General features: G+C 46.7%; 1 protein-coding gene across 1 annotated transcript in view; it reads right to left on the reverse strand.

Annotated features, from left to right (window-relative positions):
• CASQ2 (calsequestrin 2) overlaps positions 1 to 20,715 on the reverse strand; it is a 46,712-nt gene that overhangs the window by 19,686 nt on the left and 6,311 nt on the right. The window contains exons 2-7 of the mRNA XM_038758025.1: positions 15,821 to 15,905; positions 11,632 to 11,732; positions 7,863 to 7,974; positions 5,128 to 5,201; positions 2,608 to 2,738; positions 1,650 to 1,695 (exon numbers count right to left, since the gene is read on the reverse strand). Coding sequence (XP_038613953.1) covers positions 1,650 to 1,695; positions 2,608 to 2,738; positions 5,128 to 5,201; positions 7,863 to 7,974; positions 11,632 to 11,732; positions 15,821 to 15,905 — 549 coding nt within the window. The remainder of the gene's footprint in view (positions 1 to 1,649; positions 1,696 to 2,607; positions 2,739 to 5,127; positions 5,202 to 7,862; positions 7,975 to 11,631; positions 11,733 to 15,820; positions 15,906 to 20,715) is intronic.

Genomic DNA, 20,715 nt, shown 5'->3' on the forward strand with positions numbered 1-20,715 from the left:
ATAATAAAAATAACAATAATAATGGTATTTGTTAAGCGCTTACTATGTGCAAAGCACTGTTCTAAGTGCTGGATGGGCAACCGCTGGAGGTTTTGGAAGAGGAATGGGAAAACATGGATTGAATGTTATATCGTACTCTCCCAAACGCTTAGTAGAGTGCCCTGTGCACAGAAAGTGCTCAATAAATACAACATTGGTAGATTTTTTTCATTTTTTAGAAAAATAATAATGACACTTGCTAAGCGCTTACTATGTGCGAACCACCGTTCAAAGCGCTGAAGGGATACAAGGTCATCAGGCTGTCATCATCATCATCAATCGTATTTATTGAGCGCTTACTGTGTGCAGAGCACTGAACTAAGCGCTTGGGAAGTCCAAGTTGGCAACATATAGAGACGGTCCCTACCCAACACTGGGCTCACAGTCTAAAAGGGGGAGACAGAGAACAAAGCCAAACATACTAACAAAATAAAATAAATAGAATAGATATGTACAAGTGAAATAAATAAATAAATAGAGTAATAAATCTGTACAAACATATATCCATATATACAGGTGCTGTGGGGAAGGGAAGGAGGGAAGATGGGGGGGGGTGGAGAGGGGAACGAGGGGGAGAGGAAGGAAGGGGGCTCACAGTCTTCATCCCCATTTGACAGATGAGGTAACTGAGGCTCAGAGAAGTTAAAAGTGCCTTGCCCAAGGCCACACAGCATTCATTCATTTCATTCAATCATATTTACTGAGCGCTTACTGTGTGCAGAGCACTGGACTAAGCGCTTGGGAAGTCCAAGTTGGCAACATACAGACAGCAGACATGTGGCGGAGCCTGGATTAGAACCCACAACCTCTGACTCCTAAGCCTGCGCTCTTTCCACTGAGCCACGCTTCGTAGAGTGTCCTGCACACAGTAAGTGCTCAATAAATACAACTGATTGATACATTTTTATTTTATTTTTTTTAGAAAAATGATCCGGGCAGCAGAGCCCAGTAAGAACTGGAGTGGGGAGAGCCAAGCGAGGAGGCTGAAGCGGAAATGGAGACATTTAACTTCTCCGGGCCGCAGGTTTCCTAAAATCCCTGCCTTCCCTGAGAAGCTTCTTCCACGCTGAGAAGCAGCGTGGCTCAGTGGAAGAGAGCCCGGGCTTTGGAGTCAGAGGTCATGAGTTCAAATCCTGGCTCCGCCAATTGTCGGCTGTGTGACTTTGGGCAAGTCACTTAACTTCTCTGTGCCTTAGTTCCCTCATCTGTAAAATGGGGTTGAAGACTGTGAGCCCCCTGTGGGACAACCTGATCACCTTGTAACCTCCCCAGTGCTTAGAACAGTGCTCTGCACATAGTAAACGCTTAATAAATGCCATTATTATTATTATTATTATTCCCTCCCAAGTTGGGGTCAAACTTGATTATTATCAGTTCCAGTGGTTGGCACGACTCTGGGCCCGGAGTAAGGATTTACTAAATCCCACCATCACTAATTACTTCGAAGTAATTAGTGGTTTGGGTGGCCCAAACCACCCTCCACCCACCCCCGGCCACGGAACTGAACGACTAAACTCCCTGAGTCTCCCGGGATCGGCTCATCCCACCTCCAAAGCCCCCCGCCCGATATCCCAGGGTGGAAAAAGCCCCCCATCCCACCCTGGACTTACCCAGGTCTCGAACATATCCTTGGGACGCAGTTTTCGCAGCGTGGCTCTAGAAAGGAGGCGAGAGTTGGCGTGAGTCTGAGCTACCCCAGTGGTCCCAGCATTCATACACTCATTTTATTTTATTTATAATGGCATTTATTAAGCGCTTCCTATGTGCAAAGCACTGTTCTAAGCGCTGGGGAGGTTACAAGGTGATCAGGTTGTCCTGCGGCTCACAGTCTTAATCCCCATTTTACAGATGAGGGAACTGAGGCCCAGAGAAGTGAAGTGACTTGCCCAAAGTCACCCAGCTGACAGTTGGCGGAGCCGGGGTTTGAACTCGTGACCTCTGACTCCAAAGCCCGGGCTCTTTCCGCTGAGCCACGCTGCCTCTCCATTCATTCAGTCGTATTTATTGAGCGCTTACTATGTGCAAAGCACTGTTCTAAGCACTGGGGAGGTTACAAAGTGCTCAGGTTGTCCCACGTGGGGCTCACAGTCTTAATCCCCATTTTCCAGATGAGGGAACTGAGGCCCGGAGAAGTGAAGTGACTTCCCCAAAGTCACCCAGCTGACGATTGGCGGAGCCGGGATTTGAACCCACGACCTCTGACTCCAAAGCCCGGGCTCTTTCCATTGAGCCACGCTGCTTCTTATCATCATCAACAAAATAACAAATTAACAAAATAAATGGAATAGTAAATACGTACAAGTAAAATAAATAGAGTAATAAATCTGTACAAACATTACTCTATTTTATTTGTACATATTTATTCTATTTATTTTATTGTGTTAATATGTTTTGTTTTGTTCTCCGTCTCCCCCTTCTAGACTGTGAGCCCGCTGTTGGGTCGGGACCGTCTCTAGATGTGGCCAACTTGGACTCCCCAAGCGCTTGGTCCAGTGTTCTGCACGCGGTAAGCGCTCAATAAATACGATTGATTGATTGATTGATTGATAACCCGCTGCCCCCAAGTACCGGCCATGCTGCTTCACGAAGTCCACCAGCTCCTCTTCCGTGTACGGCTTCTCGGGGATGGGGACGGGATCCTCCATGAACGGCTCGTAGAAATCCACCTGGTTCGGTTTCAGGCCGAGCTTCTTGGCGACCTGCGGCCGTGAGGGAGACATTCCCATGGACATCCCGTCCGGGGCCGGCCCGGCCTCCTCCTCCCCTTTTTCCTTCTTAAATGCTATTTGTTCATTCCTTCTTAAACACACTCCTAAGCTCATTCATTCCTAAATTCATTCCTAAATACAATAAATCGCATTTATTGACCGCTTACTGTGTGCGGAGGATTGTACTACAAATGCCATCTTACCTCCTTCCCTTCCCCACAGCACCTGTATATATGTATATATGTTTGTACATACTTATTACTCTATTTATCTTGTACATATCTATTCTATTTATTTTATTTTGTTAGTATGTTTGGTTTTGTTCTCTGTCTCCCCCTTCTAGACTGTGAGCCCGCTGTTGGGTAGGGACTGTCTCTATGTGTTGCCGACTTGGACTTCCCAAGCGCTTAGTACAGTGCTCTGCATGCAGTAAGTGCTCAATAAATACGATTGATTGATTGAAATGCCATTATTATTATTACTATCTAGTTTCCCCCCCCAGTGCTTAGAACAGTGCTTGGCACATAGGAAGCGCTTAACAAATGCCGTCGTCATCATCATCATTACTAAGCCTTTGGGAGAGGACAATAATAATAATAATAATAATAATAATAATAATAATAATAATGATGGCATTTGTTAAGCGCTCACTATGTGCAGAGCACTGTTCTAAGCGCTGGGGGGGAATACAAGGTGATCAAGTTATCCCACGTGGGGCTCCCAGTCTTAATCCCCATTTTCCAGATGAGGGAACTGAGGCTCAGAGAAGTGAAGTGATTTGCCCAAGGTCACACAGCAGACATGTGGCAGAGCCGGGATTTGAACCCATGACCTGGGACTCCAAAGCCCGGGCTCTTTCCACTGAGCCACGCTGCTGAGCCAATTGTCAGCTGTGTGACTTTGGGCAAGTCACTTCACTTCTCTGGGCCTCAGTTCCCTCATCTGGAAAATGGGGATGAAGACTGTGAGCCCCACGTGGGACAACCTGATTACCTTGTATCTCCCCCAGCGCTTAGAACAGTTCTTTGCACATAGTAAGCGCTTAACAAATATTATCAATTTCATTATTATTATGTGGGACAACCTGATGACCTTGTATCTACCCCAGCGCTTAGAACAGTGCTTGGCACATAGTAAGCGCTTAACAAATACCGTCATTATTATTATTATTGTTATGTGGGACAACCTGATGACCTTGTAACTACCCCAGCACTTAGAACAGTGCTTGGCACATAGTAAGCGCTTAACAAATACCGTCATTATTATTATTATTGCTATGTGGGACAACCTGATGACATTATATCTGCCCCAGCGCTTAGAACAGTGCTTGACACATAATAAGAGCTTACCAAATACTGTCATTATTATTATTATTGCTATGTGGAACAACTTGATGACCTTGTATCTACCCTAGCGCTTAGAACAGTGCTTGGCACATAGTAAGCGCTTTTGAAATACCGTCATTATTATTATTATTGTTATGTGGGACAACCTGATGACCTCGTATCTACCCCAGCGCTTAGAACAGTGCTTGGCACATGGTAAGCGCTTAAGAAATACTGTCATTATTATTATCATTGTTATGTGGGACAACCTGATGACCTTGTATCTACCCCAGCGCTTAGAACAGTGCTTGGCACATAGTAAGCGCTTAAGAAATACCGTCATTATTATTATTATTGTTATGTGGGACAACCTAATGATCTTGTATCTATCCCAGTGCTTAGAACAGTGCTTGGCACATAGTAAGCGCTTAACAAATACCATCATTATAATTATTAACCTGATCACCTTGTAACCTCCCCAGTGCTTAGAACAGTGCTTGGCACATAGTAAGCGCTTACCAAATACCGTCATTATTATTATTATTGCTATGTGGGACAACCTGATGACCTTGTATCTACCCCAGCACTTAGAACAGTGCTTGGCACATAGTAAGCGCTTAACAAATATCATTATTATTATTATTAACCTGATCACCTTGTAACCTCCCCAGTGCTTAGAACAGTGCTTGGCACATAGTAAGCACTTACCAAATACCGTCATTATTATTATTATTGCTATGTGGGACAACCTGATGACCTTGTATCTCCCCCAGCACTTAGAACAGTGCTTGGCACATAGTAAGCGCTTAACAAATGCCGTCATTATTATCATTATTGTTATGTGGGACAACCTGAAGACCTTGTATCTACCCCAGCACTTAGAACAGTGCTTGGCACATAGTAAGTGCTGAACAAATACCATCATCATTATTAGTAATAAATAATATGGATTAATAGATTGATTGATTCCCCTGAGAGCTCTGAGGGTCTGGGGACTGGACGGAGGGAGCGTGTAGACGGCTGGGGGGTCCCTGACGGCGGAGTCTGAGACTCACCCCCTTGTCGAATGTGGCGAAGAATTTGATATAAGGCTGGAAATGCTCAGCGGCTTCTTGGAAGGCTTTGTAGTCTGAGGAGACAAGAGAAATTCGTTCGTTTATTCACTCGTATTTAATCATAATAATAATGATGGCATTTGTTAAGCGCTTACTGTGTGCAATCAATCAATCATCAATCGAATGTATTGAGCGCTTACTGTGTGCAGAGCACTGGACTAAGCACTTGGGAAGTACAAGTTGGCAACATCTAGAGACGGTCCCTACCCAACAGTGGGCTCACAGTCTAAAAGGGGGTGACAGAGAACAAAACCAAACGTACTAACAAAATAAAATAAATAGAATAGATATGTACAAGTAAAATAAATAGAGTAATAATTTATACTATATAAATGTATATATACATTATATATATGTATAACCTGATCACCTTGTAACCTCCCCAGTGCTTAGAACAGTGCTTGGCACATAGTAAGTGCTTAACGATATATATATATATATATAAATGTATATATACTATATATATACTATACTATATTTATACTATATAAATATATAAATATAAATATATATAAATACTATTTATACTATATATATAACTTTATATGAATATAAATTCATAATTTATATTATGTATAATAATAAAGCACTGTTCTAAGCGCTGGGGGGGGCTACAAGGTGATCAGGTTGTCCCACGGGGGGCTCACAGTCTTAATGCTCATTTTACAGCTGAGGGAACTGAGGCTCAGAGAAGTTAAGCGACTTGCCCAAGGTCACACAGCAGCTATGTGGCAGAGCCGGGATTCGAACCCATGACCTCTGACTCCAAAGCCCGGGCTCTTCCCATTGAGCCACGCTGCTTCTCTTGAGCAGAGGGCCTGGCACATAGTAAGCGCTGAACAAATACCATCATTATTACGTGAGCCCACTGTTGGGTAGGGACCGTCTCTATATGTTGCCAACTTGTACTTCCCAAGCGCTTAGTCCAGTGCTCATCATCATCATCATCATCATCAATCGTATTTATTGAGCGCTTACTGTGTGCAGAGCACTGGACTAAGCACTTGGGAAGTACAAGTTGACACAGTAAGCGCTCAATAAATACGATTGATTGATTATTGCTAAGCACTTGGAATGTTAGGCCAATAGAACGGACACATTCCCTGCCCACAAGGAGCTGACAGTCTAGAGGGGGAGGCAGATATCAATCAATCAATCAATCATATTTATTGAGCGCATCCTGTGTGCAGAGCACTGGACTAAGCGCTTGGGAAGTCCAAGTTGGCAACATATAGAGACGGTCCCTACCCAACAGCGGGCTCACAGGCTAGAAGGGGGAGACAGAGAACAAAACCAAACATATTAACAAAATAAAATAAATAGAATAGATATGTACAAGTAAAATAAAGTAAAATTTATTGAGCGCTTACTGTGTGCAGAGCACTGGACTAAGCGCTTGGGAAGCCCAAGTTGGCAACATCTAGAGACGGTCCCTACCCAACGGTGGGCTCACATAATAATGATGGTATTTGTTAAGCGTTTACTGTCAGCTCCTTGTGGGCAGGGAACGTGTCCGTTCTATTGGCCTAACGTTCCAAGTGCTTAGCAATAATCAATCGATCAATCGTATTTATTGAGCGCTTCCTGTGTGCAGAGCACTGGACTAAGCGCTTGGGAAGTACAAATTGGCAACATATAGAGACCGTCCCTACCCAACAGCGGGCTCACAGGCTAGAAGGGGGAGATAGAGAACAAAACCAAACATATTAACAAAATAAAATAAATAGAATAGATATGTATAAGTAAAATAAAGTAAAATTTATTGAGCGCTTACTGTGTGCAGAGCACTGGACTAAGCGCTTGGGAAGCCCAAGTCGGCAACATCTAGAGACGGTCCCTACCCAACAGTGGGCTCACGGTCTAAAAGATATGAAGAGAAATGAATGTCTTTTAGACTGTGAGCCCACTGTTGGGTAGGGACTGTCTCTATATGTTGCCAATTTGTACTTCCCAAGCGCTTAGTCCAGTGCTCTGCACATAGTAAGCGCTCAATAAATACGATTGATGATGAAATGAATAAATGGCGGATAGGGACGTTGATATATGGGACTGTCTCTATATGTTGCCAACTTGTACTTCCCATACTAATAAATGGCGGATAGGATAGGGGCTGGGAGGGGAGAGGAATAAAGGGAGCGAGTCGGGGCGACGCAGAAGGGAGTATGTATATATGTTTGTACATATTTATTACTCTATTTATTTATTTATTTATTTATTTATCTTACTTGTACATATCTATTCTCTTTATTTTATTTTGTTAGTATGTTTGGTTTTGTTCTCCGTCTCCCCCTTTTAGACTGTGAGCCCACTGTTGGGTAGGGACTGTCTCTATATGTTGCCAATTTGTACTTCCCAAGCGCTTAGTCCAGTGCTCTGCACACGATAAGCGCTCAATAAATACGATTGATGATGGTGATGATGATGATGATTTAGTTAGTATGTTTGGTTTTGTTCTCTGTCTTCCCCTTTTAGACTGTGAGCCCACTGTTGGGTAGGGACCGTCTCTAGATGTTGCCAATTTGTACTTCCCAAGCGCTTAGTCCAGTGCTCTGCACCCAGTAAGCGCTCAATAAATACGATTGATGATGATGATGATGAGTGGGAGAAGAGGAAAGGGGGGTTTAGCGGGGGAAGGTCTCGGCCTTACCCCGGCCCTCCAGCCCGCGGTAACGTACATTCGGAGTCTCCGTTCTTGAAGAAGCTGATGAGCCTGATATAGTCGTCGAGGCGGTGGAAGGCCTGCAGCTCCAGCTTGCTGGTGATGATCTCCACCGCGTCCTCCAGCAGCTAGCGGGCAAACGGGGGTCACCCGGGCCCCGGCCCCCGGCCCCCTCCCTCCCGGGGTCACGGCCCTTCGCCCAGAGAAGCGGCGCGGCCTAATGATGATGATGATGGCATTTGTTAAGCGCTTACTATGCGCCAAGCACTGTTCTAAGCGCTGGGGAGGTTACAAGACGATCAGGTTGTCCCCCGGGGGGCTCCCAGTCTTCATCCCCGTTTTCCAGCCGAGGTCACTGAGGAAGTGAAGTGACTTGCCCAAGGTCACCCAGCTGACAAGCGGCGGAGCCGGGATTAGAACCCACGGCCTCCGGCTCCCCAGCCCGGGCTCTTTCCACTGAGCTGATTCTCAATTATTTGTTAATAATAATAATAATGATGATGATGGCATTTGTTAAGCGCTTACTATGTGCGAAGCACTGTTCTCAGCACTGGGGGGGATACAGGGTGATCAGGTTGTGCCACGGGGGGCTGACGGGTCTTAAGCCCCATTTTACAGATGAGAGAACTGAGGCCTGGAGAAGTGACTTCACTCAGTCGTATTTATTGAGCGCTTACTGTGTGCAGAGCACTGGGCCAAGCGCTTGGGAAGTCCAAGTTGGCAACATCCAGAGACGGTCCCTACCCGCCAGCGGGCTCAAAGTCACCCGGCTGGCAAGTGGCGGCGGAGTTGGGATGGTTAGAGCCCAGGCCTGGAGATCAGGCCTGCTGGGTGACCCTGGCCGAGTCATTTGCTTCTCACGTGCCTCAGTCGCCTCATCTCTAAAATGGGGGTTGAGGCTGTGAGCCCTGTGTGAGAAGCGTGACTGTGAGAAGCAGCTAGACGGTGAGCCCACTGTTGGGTAGGGACTGTCTCTATATGTTGCCAACTTGGACTTCCCAAGCGCTTAGTACAGTGCTCTGCACACCGTAAGCGCTCAATAAATACGACTGATGATGACTGTCTCTATATGTTGCCAACTTGGACTTCCCAAGCGCTTAGTACAGTGCTCTGCGCACAGTAAGCGCTCAATAAATATGATTGATGATGACTGTCTCTATATGTTGCCAACTTGGACTTCCCAAGCGCTTAGTCCAGTGCTCTGCACACCGTAAGCGCTCAATAAATACGATTGATGATGACTGTCTCTATATGTTGCCAACTTGGACTTCCCAAGCGCTTAGTCCAGTGCTCTGCACACAGTAAGCGCTCAATAAATACGATTGATGATGATGATGATGATGATGATCGCCTGAGTGGATAGAGTGTGGAAACTGTCTCCCCCTTCTAGACTGTTGGGTAGGGACTGTCTCTATGTGTTGCTAACTTGTGCTTCCCAAGCGCTTAGTACAGTGCTCTGCACACAGTAAGCGCTCAATAAATACAATTGATGGTGATGACGATGATGATCGCCTGAGTGGATAGAGCGTGGAAACTGTCTCCCCCTTCTAGACTGTTGGGTAGGGACTGTCTCTATGTGTTGCCAACTTGGACTTCCCAAGCGCTTAGTCCAGTGCTCTGCACACAGTAAGAGCTCAATAAATACGACTGATTGATTGATCGATTAAGAAGGAGCTGAGTTCTAATCCCGGCTCCGCCATGTGTCCGCTGCCTGATCCGCTGGGTGACCTTGGGTCAGTCACTTCACTTCTCTGTGCCTCAGTTCCCTCATCTGTCAAATGAGGATGGAGACCGTGAGCCCCAGGTGGGACGGGGACCGTGTCCACCCCGATTTGCCCGTATCCACCCCAGCGCTTAGAACAGCGCTTGGCACATAAGCACTTAATAAATACCAAGTTATTATGATGATTTTCTATAACTCACTTCCCTCATCTGCTAAATAAAGATGAAGCCGGTGAGCCCCAACTGGGACAGGGACTGTGTCCACCCCGATTTGCTCGCATCCACCCCAGCGCTTAGAACAGTGCTCGGCACATACTAAGCGCTTAACAAATACCACAGTTATTACGTGAGACAGGGGCTGTGACCACGCAGAACCATGCTTGGCACATTGTGACTTTGGGCAAGTCCCTTAGCTTCTCTGTGCCTCAGTTCCCTCATCTGTAAAATGGGGATGAAGACTGTGAGCCCCACGTGGGACAACCTGATGACCTTGTATCCCCCCCAATGCTTAGAACAGTGCTTGGCACATAGTCAGCGCTTAACAAATACCATCATTATTATTATTCTCTGGGCCTCAGTTCCCTCATCTGTCAAATGGTGCCCCCCCCCCCCGGCACCAATAAAGGTGAATAACGATCACCAGAGAAGCAGCGTGGCTCAGTGGAAAGAGCCCGGGCTTTGGAGTCAGAGGTCATGGGTTCAAATCCCGGCTCCTCCACTAGTCAGCTGTGTGACTTTGGGCAAGTCACTTCACTTCTCCGTGCCTCAGTTCCCTCATCTGTAAAATGGGGATGAAGACTGTGAGCCCCCCGTGGGACAACCTGATCACTTTGTGACCTCCCCAGCGCTTAGAACAGTGCTTGGCACATAGTAAGCGCTTAATAAATGCCATTATTATTATTATTAAATGAAGATGAAGACTGTGAGCCCCACGTGGGACAACCTGACGACCTTGTATCTGCTCTAGCGCTTAGAGCAGTGCTTGGCACATATTCAGCGCCCATTGTTGGGTAGGGACTGTCTCTCTATGTTGCCAACTTGTACTTCCCAAGCGGTTAGTACAGTGCTCTGCACAAATTAAGCGCTCAGTAAATATGATTGAATGAATCAACCAATCAATCATATTTATTGAGCGCTTACTGTGTGCAGAGCACTGTACTAAGCGCTTGGGAAGTCCAAGTTGGCAACATAGAGAGATGGTCCCTACCCAACAGTGGGCTCACCGTCTGGAAGTGACCTCCAGTCTGTATATATGTATATATGTTTGTACATATTTATTACTTTATTTATTTATTTATTTATTTTACTTGTACCTATCTAGTCTATTTATTTTATTTTGTTAATATGTTTGGTTTTGTTCTCTGTCTCCCCCTTCTAGACTGTGAGCCCGCTGTTGGGTAGGGACCGTCTCTAGATGTTGCCGCCTTGGACTTCCCAAGCGCTTAGTCCAGTGCTCTGCACACAGTAAGCGCTCAATAAATACGATTGATGATGATGATGATGTTGGGTAGGGACCATCTCTAGATGTTGCCAACTTGGACTTCCCAAGCGCTTAGTCCAGTGCTCTGCACACAGTAAGTGCTCAATAAATACGATTGATTGATTGATTGATAGAAGGGGCTCACAGTCTAGAAGTCTAGAAGAAGTCTAGAAGAATGAAGAATGAATGAATGAATGAATAACAAATACCATCATTATTAGGCAGGGGCTCTGATTATGAATCTACCTCCAGCGCTTAAAACAGTGTCTGGCACATAGTAAGCGCTTAACGTAAAAAAAAAGTGAGGACCATGACCACCCCCAAACCCTGGAAGGCCTCAGGAAGTCTCAGATCCCCCCCAGAGCGTAGCACAGTGCCTGGCACACAGTAGGCGCTTAACTAATACTATTATCTAGGAATATTTAGACTGTGAGCCCACTGTTGGGTAGGGACTGTCTCTATATGTTGCCAATTTTTACTTCCCAAGCGCTTAGTACAGTGCTCTGCACATAGTAAGCGCTCAATAAATACGATTGATGATGATGATGATGATGATGAATCGAAGCCCGCAGCGCAAACTCACATCCAGCAGAAATTCCACCAGGACATCGGCGGCGAATTCTCCGTCAAACTCAACGGTGCGGTCTCCCTTGAGTACGTACAGGCTGCCTTCTTCGTCCAAGCCTGGGGGAACCCAGAAGGTGCAAAAATCTCCAGTGGCTACCAATCAATCTGTGCATCAGGCAGAAACTCCTCACCCTGGGCTTCCAGGCTGTCCATCCATCCATCCCCTGGCCCCCTCCTCCCTCACCTCCCTTCTGTCCTTCTCCAACCCAGCCCGCACCCTCCGCTCCTCCGCCGCTGATTTCCTCACCGTTAGGCCTCGTTCTCGCCTGTCCCGCCATCGACCCCCGGCCCACGTCCTCCCCCGGGCCTGGAATGCCCCCAATCCCTCTGCCCCTCTGCCAAGCTCGCTCTCTTCCTCCCTCCAAGGCCCTACTGAGAGCTCACCTCCTCCAGGAGGCCTTCCCACACTCAGCCCCTTCCTTCCTCTCCCCCTCGTCCCCTTCTCCATCCCCCCCATTTGACCTCCTTCCCTTCCCCACAGCATCTGTATATATGTATATATGTTTGTACATATTTATTACTCTATTTATTTTACTTGTACATATCTATTCTATTTTGTTTTGTAGTATGTTTGGTTTTGTCTCCCCCTTTTAGACTGTGAGCCCACTGTTGGGTAGGGACTGTCTCTAGATGTTGCCAATTTGTACTTCCCAAGCGCTTAGTACAGTGCTCCGCACACAGTAAGCGCTCAATAAATACGATTGATGATGATGATGATGAAGGTGCCACCCTCCTGGCTGACGCCCCCCATCCCACCCCCAGCTCCGAGTCGGAAGACCCCATTTCTACCCCCACCCCTGGCTCGGCCCCCGCCCCCCTCAGCGTGGCTTAGGGGCTAGAACCCGGGCCTGGGACTCAGAAAGACGTGGGTTCTAATCCCGGCTTCACCATACATCTGCTGTGTGACCTTGGTCAAGTCACTTCAATTTCTCCGGGCCTCAGTGACCTCATCTGGAGAATGGGGGGTGAAGACCGTGACTGTGAGACTGTGACTATTTCCCCCCTCAGCGCTTTGAACGGTGCTTGAGCCCACTGTTGGGTAGGGACTGTCTCTAGATGTTGCCAACTTGTACTTCCCAAGCGCTTAGTACAGTGCTCTGCACATAGTAAGCGCTCAATAAATACGATTGATGATGATGCTTGGTACAAAGTAAGCGCTTAAAAAGTACCGTAATTATTATTATTACCTTATTACCCCCTCACCCTCTCTGGGCCTCAGTGTCCTCCTCCGCAAAATGGGCCCACATGGGGTTCTAAGTCCAAGAGGGAGGGAGAGCAGGGATAGTAACAATAATAATATTAATAATGATGGTATTTATTAAGCCCTTACTCTGTGCCAGGCACCGTACTAAGCGCTGGGGTGGTACAAGTAAATCAGGTTGGACACAGTCCCTGCCCCTCGTGGGGCTCACAGTCTCAATCCCCATTTTACAGATGAGGCAACTGAGGCCCAGAGAAGTGAAATGACTTGCCCGAGGTTACACAGCAGACGAATGGTGGAGCCGGGAGAGCAGGGATAAAAACAATAATAATAATAATAATAACGGTATTTATTAAGCCCTTACTCTGTGCCAGGCAGCGTACTAAGCGCTGGGGTGGTACAAGTAAATCAGGTTGGACACAGTCCCTGTCCCTCGTGGGGCTCACAGTCTCAATCCCCATTTTACAGATGAGGCAATTGAGGCCCAGAGAAGTGAAATGACTTGCCCAAGGTTACACAGCAGACGAATGGTGGAGCCGGGATTAGAACTCTTGACCTTCTGACTCCCAGGGATCTTGTCTCCTACATCCTTAGGCCAGGAACTTTTATGTGGACCAGGGATTGGGTCTCATCCGATTTAGGTCGGTCTCCCTGGCTTTATCGCAAACTCCTGGAGGGCAGGGATCAGGTCTGCCAACTCTATTGTACTGCACTTTCCCAATCAATCAATCAATCAATCAATCAGTGCTATTTACTGAGCACTTACTAGGTGCAGAGCACTGTACTAAGCACTTGGGAGCGTTCAGTTCGTTCGTTCTGTCTCTGTCTCCCCCTTCTAGACTGTGAGCCCGCTGTTGGGTAGGGACGGTCTCTATATGTTGCCAACTTGTACTTCCCAAGCGCTTAGTACAGTCAGTAAGCGCTCAATAAATACAATTGATTGATAGTACATTGCTCAGTGCTTAGTATAGGGCCTAAGTAAAAATACACAACTATTATTACTATTTATGAATAATATAATAACATCAATTATTAATTGTAAATCAAGTAACAATACAACACCAATTATCATTTATATTCGATTGTTATAACATCTATTATTCATTCATCTTGTGAATCAATTATAAATCATCAATCGTATTTATTGAGCGCTTACTATGTGCAGAGCACTGGACTAAGCGCTTGGGAAGTCCAAATTGGCAACATCTAGAGACGGTCCCTACCCAACAGTGGGCTCACAGTCTAAAAGGGGGAGACAGAGAACAAAACCAAGCATACTAACAAAATAAAATAAATGGAATAGATATGTACAAATAAAATAAATGAATAAATAGAGTAAAAAATATGTACAAACATATATACATATATACAGGTGCTGTGGGGAAGGGAAGGAGGTAAGATGGGGGGGATGGAGAGGGGGACGAGTTCCTAAATGTACTAATAAATAATGCATGTTTGTGTATTTATTTATATTAGTGTCTGTCTATCCCTCCCTCTAGACTGTAAGCTCGTTGTGGGAAGGGAATGTGTCCGTTTATTGCTGTATGGTACTCTCCTAAGTGTTTAGTACAGTGCTCTGCACACAGTAGGCACTCAATAAATACGATTGAGTGAGTGAATGAATGAATGAATGCCTGGCACATAGTAAGCGCTTAACAAATACCACGATCCAACAGAATCAGTAATGATGATGATGATGATGATGGTGGTATCTGTTAAGTGCTTACTATGTGCCAAGCACTGTTCTAAGCACTGGATACAAGGTAATCAGGTTGCCCCACGTGGGGCTCACAGACTTAGGAGGAGCAGCGTGGCTCAGCGGAAAGAGCCCGGGTTTTGGAGTCAGAGGTCATGGGTTCAAATCCTGGCTCTGCCAATTGTCATCTGGGTGACTTTGGGCAAGTCACTTCACTTCTCTGGGCCTCAGTTACCTCATGTGTAAAATGGGGATTAAGACTGAGCCCCCAGTGGGACAACCTGATCACCGTGTAATCGCACCAGCGCTTAGAACGGTGCTTTGCACATAGTAAGCGCTTAATAAATGCCATTATTAGTTTTGTTAGTATGTTTGGTTTTGTTCTCTGTCTCCCCCTTTTAGACTGTGAGCCCACTGTTGGGTAGGGACTGTCTCTATATGTTGCCAATTTGTACTTGCCAAGCGCTTAGTACAGTGCTCTGCACATAGTAAGCGCTCAATAAATACGATTGATGACGATGGTGATTAATCCCCATTTTGCAGATGAGGTCACTGAGGCACAGAGAGCGAAGTGACTTGCCCAAAGTCACACAGCTGACAAGCGGCGGAGCCGGGATGAGAACACTTCTGTACCAGGAAAGATAAGAACCCTTCTCCTTTTGCAGAGAAGCAGCGTGGCTCAGTGGAGAGAGCCCGGGCTTTGGAGTCAGAGGTCATGGGTTCGAATCCCGACTCCACTACATGTCAGCCGTGTGACCTTGGGCAAGTCACTTCACTTCTCTGCGCCTCAGTTACCTCCTCTGTAAAATGGGGATGAAGACTGGGAGCCCCACGGGGGACAACTTGATCACCTTGTATCCCCTCAGCGCTTAGAACAGTGCTCTGCACATAGTAAGCGCTTAATAAATGCCATCATCATCATTATTATTATTATTATTATTATTATTAGAACCCATGACCTCTGATTCCCAAGCCCAGGCTCTTTTCACCGAGCCAATCAGTCGACGCATTCCCTGCCCATAACGAGCTTACAAGCCCTCAGTACAGTGGTCGGCACATAGTAAGCGCTCAAACAATCCCACGGATTGATCAATCTAATCAATAACCGATTGCCTTATTGATTGATTCTCTTATATCTGCCCCAGCGTTTAGGCCGGGGCTGGACAAAGAGTAAGCGCTTCTCCGGCCCCCCTAACCTCCATCCTCTTTTCCATCCATCCCAGTGCCCAGTGACTATGGGGGTCTTACCCAATTTTTTGGCCAGCTTGGCATCTTTCTTGGCATCCACCATGCCGAAGCCGATATTTTTGTGCTCCAGGACCTGGGCCACGAGCTGGAAGGAAAAGCGTGTGAAAGGACCCAGATATGATGATGATGGCATTTGTTAAGCGCTTACTATGTGCGAAGCACTGTTCTCCCCTCTCCCCACGATCAGAGGGATCGGCTGGGCTGATTTCCGTGAAATGGGCGACCAAGGAGCAGGAGCCAAGTGCCCGGGAGTCAGAAGGACCTGGGTTCTAATCCCGCCTCTGCCACTTGTCTGCTGGGTGACCTCAGGCAAGTCACTTCACTTCTCTGGGCCTCAGTTCCCTCATCTGGAAAATGGGGATTGGGACTGTGAGCCCCGTGTGGGACAGGGACTGGTTCAATCCAATTTGCTTGTATCCACCCCAGCGCTTAACGATGGCATTTATTAAGCGCTTACTATGTGCAAAGCACTGTACTAAGCGCTGGGGAGGTTACAAGGCGATCAGGTTGTCCCATGGGGGGGGCTCACAGCCTTAATCCCCATTTTACAGATGCGGTAACTGAGGCCCAGAGAAGTGAAGTGACTTGCCCAAAGTCACACAGCTGACAACTGGTGGAGCGGGATTTGAACCCATGACCTCTGACTCCAATGCCGTTTTAAGCTTTGGCTCTTCCGGCCTCTGTCAACTCCATATTTCCCCTTCCTCGGGAAAGGCAGTAAGGCTCAGTGGACAGGGCACGGGGCTGCGTAATCAATCAATCAGTCAATCAATGGGATTTAATGAGTGCTTACCGCGTGCAGAGCACTGCGCTAAGTACTTGGGAGGGTTCAATACTACAATAAACGGGCACATTCCCTGCCCACAAGAAGCTTACAGCCTAGGGAAGCAGTGTGGCCCAATGGAAAGAGCCCGGGCTTTGGAGTCAGAGGTCATGGGTTCGAATCCCGACTCCGCCACATGTCCGCTGTGTGACCTTGGGCAAGCCGCTTCACTTCTCCGGGCCTCAGTTACCTCATCTGTAGAATGAGGATGAAGACTGTGAGCCCCACGTGGGACAACTTGATCCCCCCTTTTAGACTGTGAGCCCACTGTTGGGTAGGGACTGTCTCTATGTGTTGCCAGTTTGTACTTCCCAAGCGCTTAGTCCAGTGCTCTGCACATAGTAAGCACTCAATAAATACGATTGATGATTATGATGATGATCCCATTGTATCCGAACAGTGCTTTGCACACAGTAAGCGCTTAACCAATGCCATTATTGATTATTATTATTATTATGGGTTCTAATCCCGGCTCCGCCGCTTGCCAGCTGTGCGACTTTGGGCAAGCCACCTCACTTCTCTGGGCCTCGGTTCCCTCATCTGGAAAATGGGGATGAAGACTGTGAGCCCCATGTGAGACAAGGACTGCGTCCAACCCGATTACGTTGTATTTACCCCAGTGCCCGGCACGTTGTAAGCGCTTAGCAGATCCCACCGTTATTATTATTAGTAGAACCGTCCGCGCCCACGTCCCGGCTAAACATAGCTCGGCGCCTAATCCCGGGCGGAGAAAGCGAGGGCAGATTTCTGGAGGGGCCCGTCACCCAGGAGCGCTTAGTTCTTTCTTTTTTTAATCACGGCATTGCTTGGATTCCGGCCAGACCCAGGGGGTGGAGGACTGGCATCCACAGCAAAAAGGCCTCCAGAGTCCAGACTTGGAGAATTCTGGATAGGAGCGAAGGTCACCGCCATTCCAGCCTCGCTCTCCCGGGCGGTCACTCCCATTTATAATTTTTTGAAGTGAATTTCAAATATGTAGTGAGAAAGTTTTAATATCCCCCTCTCCATCCTCCCCATCTTACCTCCTTCCCTTCCCCACAGCACCTGTATAGATGTTTGTACATATTTATTACTCTATTTATTTTACTTGTACATATCTATTCTATTTATTTTATTTTGTTAGTATGTTTGGTTTTGTTCTCCGTCTCCCCCTTTTAGACTGTGAGCCCACTGTTGGGTAAGGACTGTCTCTATATGTTGCCAACTTGTACATATATATATGTATATATGTTCGTACATATTTATTACTCTACTTATTTATTTATTTTACTTGTACATATCTAGTCTATTTATTTTATTTTGTTAGTATGTTTGGTTTTGTTCTCTGTCTCCCCCTTCTAGACTGTGAGCCCACTGTTGGGTAGGGACTGTCTCTATATGTTGCCAACTTGTACATATATATATAGATATATATATGTATATATGTTTGTACATATTTATTACTCTATTTATTTATTTATTTTACTTGTACATATCTAGTCTATTTATTTTATTTTGTTAATATGTTTGGTTTTGTTCTCTGTCTCCCCCTTCTAGACTGTGAGCCCGCTGTTGGGTAGGGACCGTCTCTAGATGTTGCCGCCTTGTACTTCCCAAGCGCTTAGTCCAGTGCTCTGCACACAGTAAGCGCTCAATAAATACGATTGATGATGATGATGATGTTGGGTAGGGACTGTCTCTAGATGTTGCCAATTTGTACTTCCCAAGCGCTTAGTACAGCGCTCTGCACATAGTAAGCGCTCAATAAATACGATCGATGATGATGATGATGATGTTGTATCAGGTAAGCATACAACACACCTGATCCAATCACTTCTGTCCTCAGGAAACTCACTGTAACATGAGGCGTTCTCAGTACAGTGCTCTTCACACAGAAAGTGCTCAATGACTACCATTGATGATGAAAATAGGGCAACTTTGTTGGGTAGGGACCGTCTCAATATGTTGCCGATTTGTACTTCCCAAGTGCTTAGTCCAGTGCTCTGCACACAGTAAGCGCTCAATAAATACGATGGAATGAATGAATGAATGAATTCCCCGCTCGCCGCCATCGCCCCCAGCTCGGTCTCTTGGGGTCCCGTCACCCACCAGCCTCTCTCCGCTCTCTGCTTATTCATTCAATCGTATTTATTGAGCGCTCACTGTGTGCAGAGCACTGGACTAAGCGCTTGGGAAGTCCAAGTCATCATCATCATCATCATCAATCGTATTTATGGAGCGCTTACTGTGTGCAGAGCACTGGACTAAGCGCTTGGGAAGTCCAAGTCGGCCACATAAAGGGACGGTCCCTACCCAACAACAGGCTCCCAGTCTAGAAGGGGAAGACGGACAACAAAATGAAACATGTGGACGGGTGTCAAGTCGTCGGAACAAATGGAATTAAAGTCAGATGCACATCATTGACAAAATCAATAGAATAGTCATCATCATCATCATCAATCGTATTTATTGAGCGCTTACTGTGTGCAGAGCACTTGGGAAGTACAAATTGGCAATATGTCCAAGTAAAATAGAGGGATAAATCTGTACAGACATCTAGACAGGTGCTGTGGGGAGGGGAAGGAGGTAGGGTGGGGAGATGGGGAGGAGGAGAGGGAAAAGGGGGCTCAGTGTGGGAAGGCCTCTTGGAGGAGGTGAGTTCTCAGTAGGGATTTGAAGGGAGGAAGAGAGCGAGCTTGGCGGATAATAATAATGGCATTTGTTAAGCGCTTACTATGTGCAGAGCACTGTTCTAAGCGCTGGGGGGGATACAAGGTGATCAAGTTGTCCCACGTGGGGCTCCCAGTCTTAATCCCCATTTTACAGATGAGGGAACTGAGGCTCAGAGAAGTTAAGTGACTTGCCCAAGGTCACACAGCAGACAGGTGGCGGAGACGGGATACGAACCCATGACCTCTGACTCCCCAAACCGTGCTCTTTCCACTGAGCCATGCGGGTGGACATATCGGGCCGGGGTGAGGACACGGGACGGGCGAGGACGAGGCCCGGCGAGAAGGTGAGCGGCGGCGGAGGAGCGGAGGGTGCGGGATGGGCTGGAGAAGGACAGAAGGGAGATGCACTGGGCACATACGGTGAGCAATGCATTTGGGAGAGCACAACCCAGTTAGAAGACAGGAATTTACACTCTACTCTGTGCAGAGCGCTTGGGAGAGGACAATGGAGGTAGTGAATCCCTGCCTTCAAGGAGCTTACAGTCTACGGTGCGCAGAGCACTTCACTGAGCACTTGGGACAGTACAGTAAACACACATTATTCCATGCTCTAAGCTGCTTACAGAGCACTAAACTTGGCGCTTGTGTGCTCTGCACGCAGTAAGCGCTCAATCACCATCATCATCATCAATTGTATTTATTGAGTGCTTACTATGTGCAGAGCACTCTACTAAGCGCTTGGGAAGTACAAATTGGCAACATATAGAGACAGTCCCTACCCAACAGTGGGCTCACAGGCTAAAAGGGGGAGACCTAGAACAAAACCAAACATGCTAACAAAATAAAATAAATAGAATAGATATGTACAAGTAAAATAAGTAAATAGAGTAATAAATATGTACAAACATATATACATATATACAGGTGCTGTGGGGAAGGGAAGGAGGTAAGATGGGGGGATGGAGAGGGGGACGAGGGGGAGAGGAAGGAAGGGGCTCAGTCTGGGAAGGCCTTCTGGAGGAGGTGAGCTCTCAGCAGGGCCTTGAATAAATACGATTGATTGCTTGTGGGAAAGCGCGACAGAAAAAAGACACGTTCTCTGCCCTCAAAGGAGCTTATAATTATTTTGTTGAGGATGGGCATTTAGCTTTAATTCTATTTGTTCTGACGCCTTGACACCCGTCCACATGTTTTGTTTTGTCGTCCGTCTCCCCCTTCTAGACTGTGAGCCCGTTGTTGGGTAGGGACCGTCTCTATATGTTGCCGACTTGGACTTCCCAAGCGCTTAGTCCAGTGCTCTGCACACAGTAAGCGCTCAATAAATACGATCGAATGAATGAATGAATGAATGAATGAATGAATATAATCTTCCCCCACCGCCAGTGAGAATTCTTCACCCTCCCCCTAATAATAATAATGAT

Source organism: Tachyglossus aculeatus, chromosome 16, assembly GCF_015852505.1.
Source record: "Tachyglossus aculeatus isolate mTacAcu1 chromosome 16, mTacAcu1.pri, whole genome shotgun sequence".
Classification (NCBI taxonomy): domain Eukaryota; kingdom Metazoa; phylum Chordata; class Mammalia; order Monotremata; family Tachyglossidae; genus Tachyglossus; species Tachyglossus aculeatus.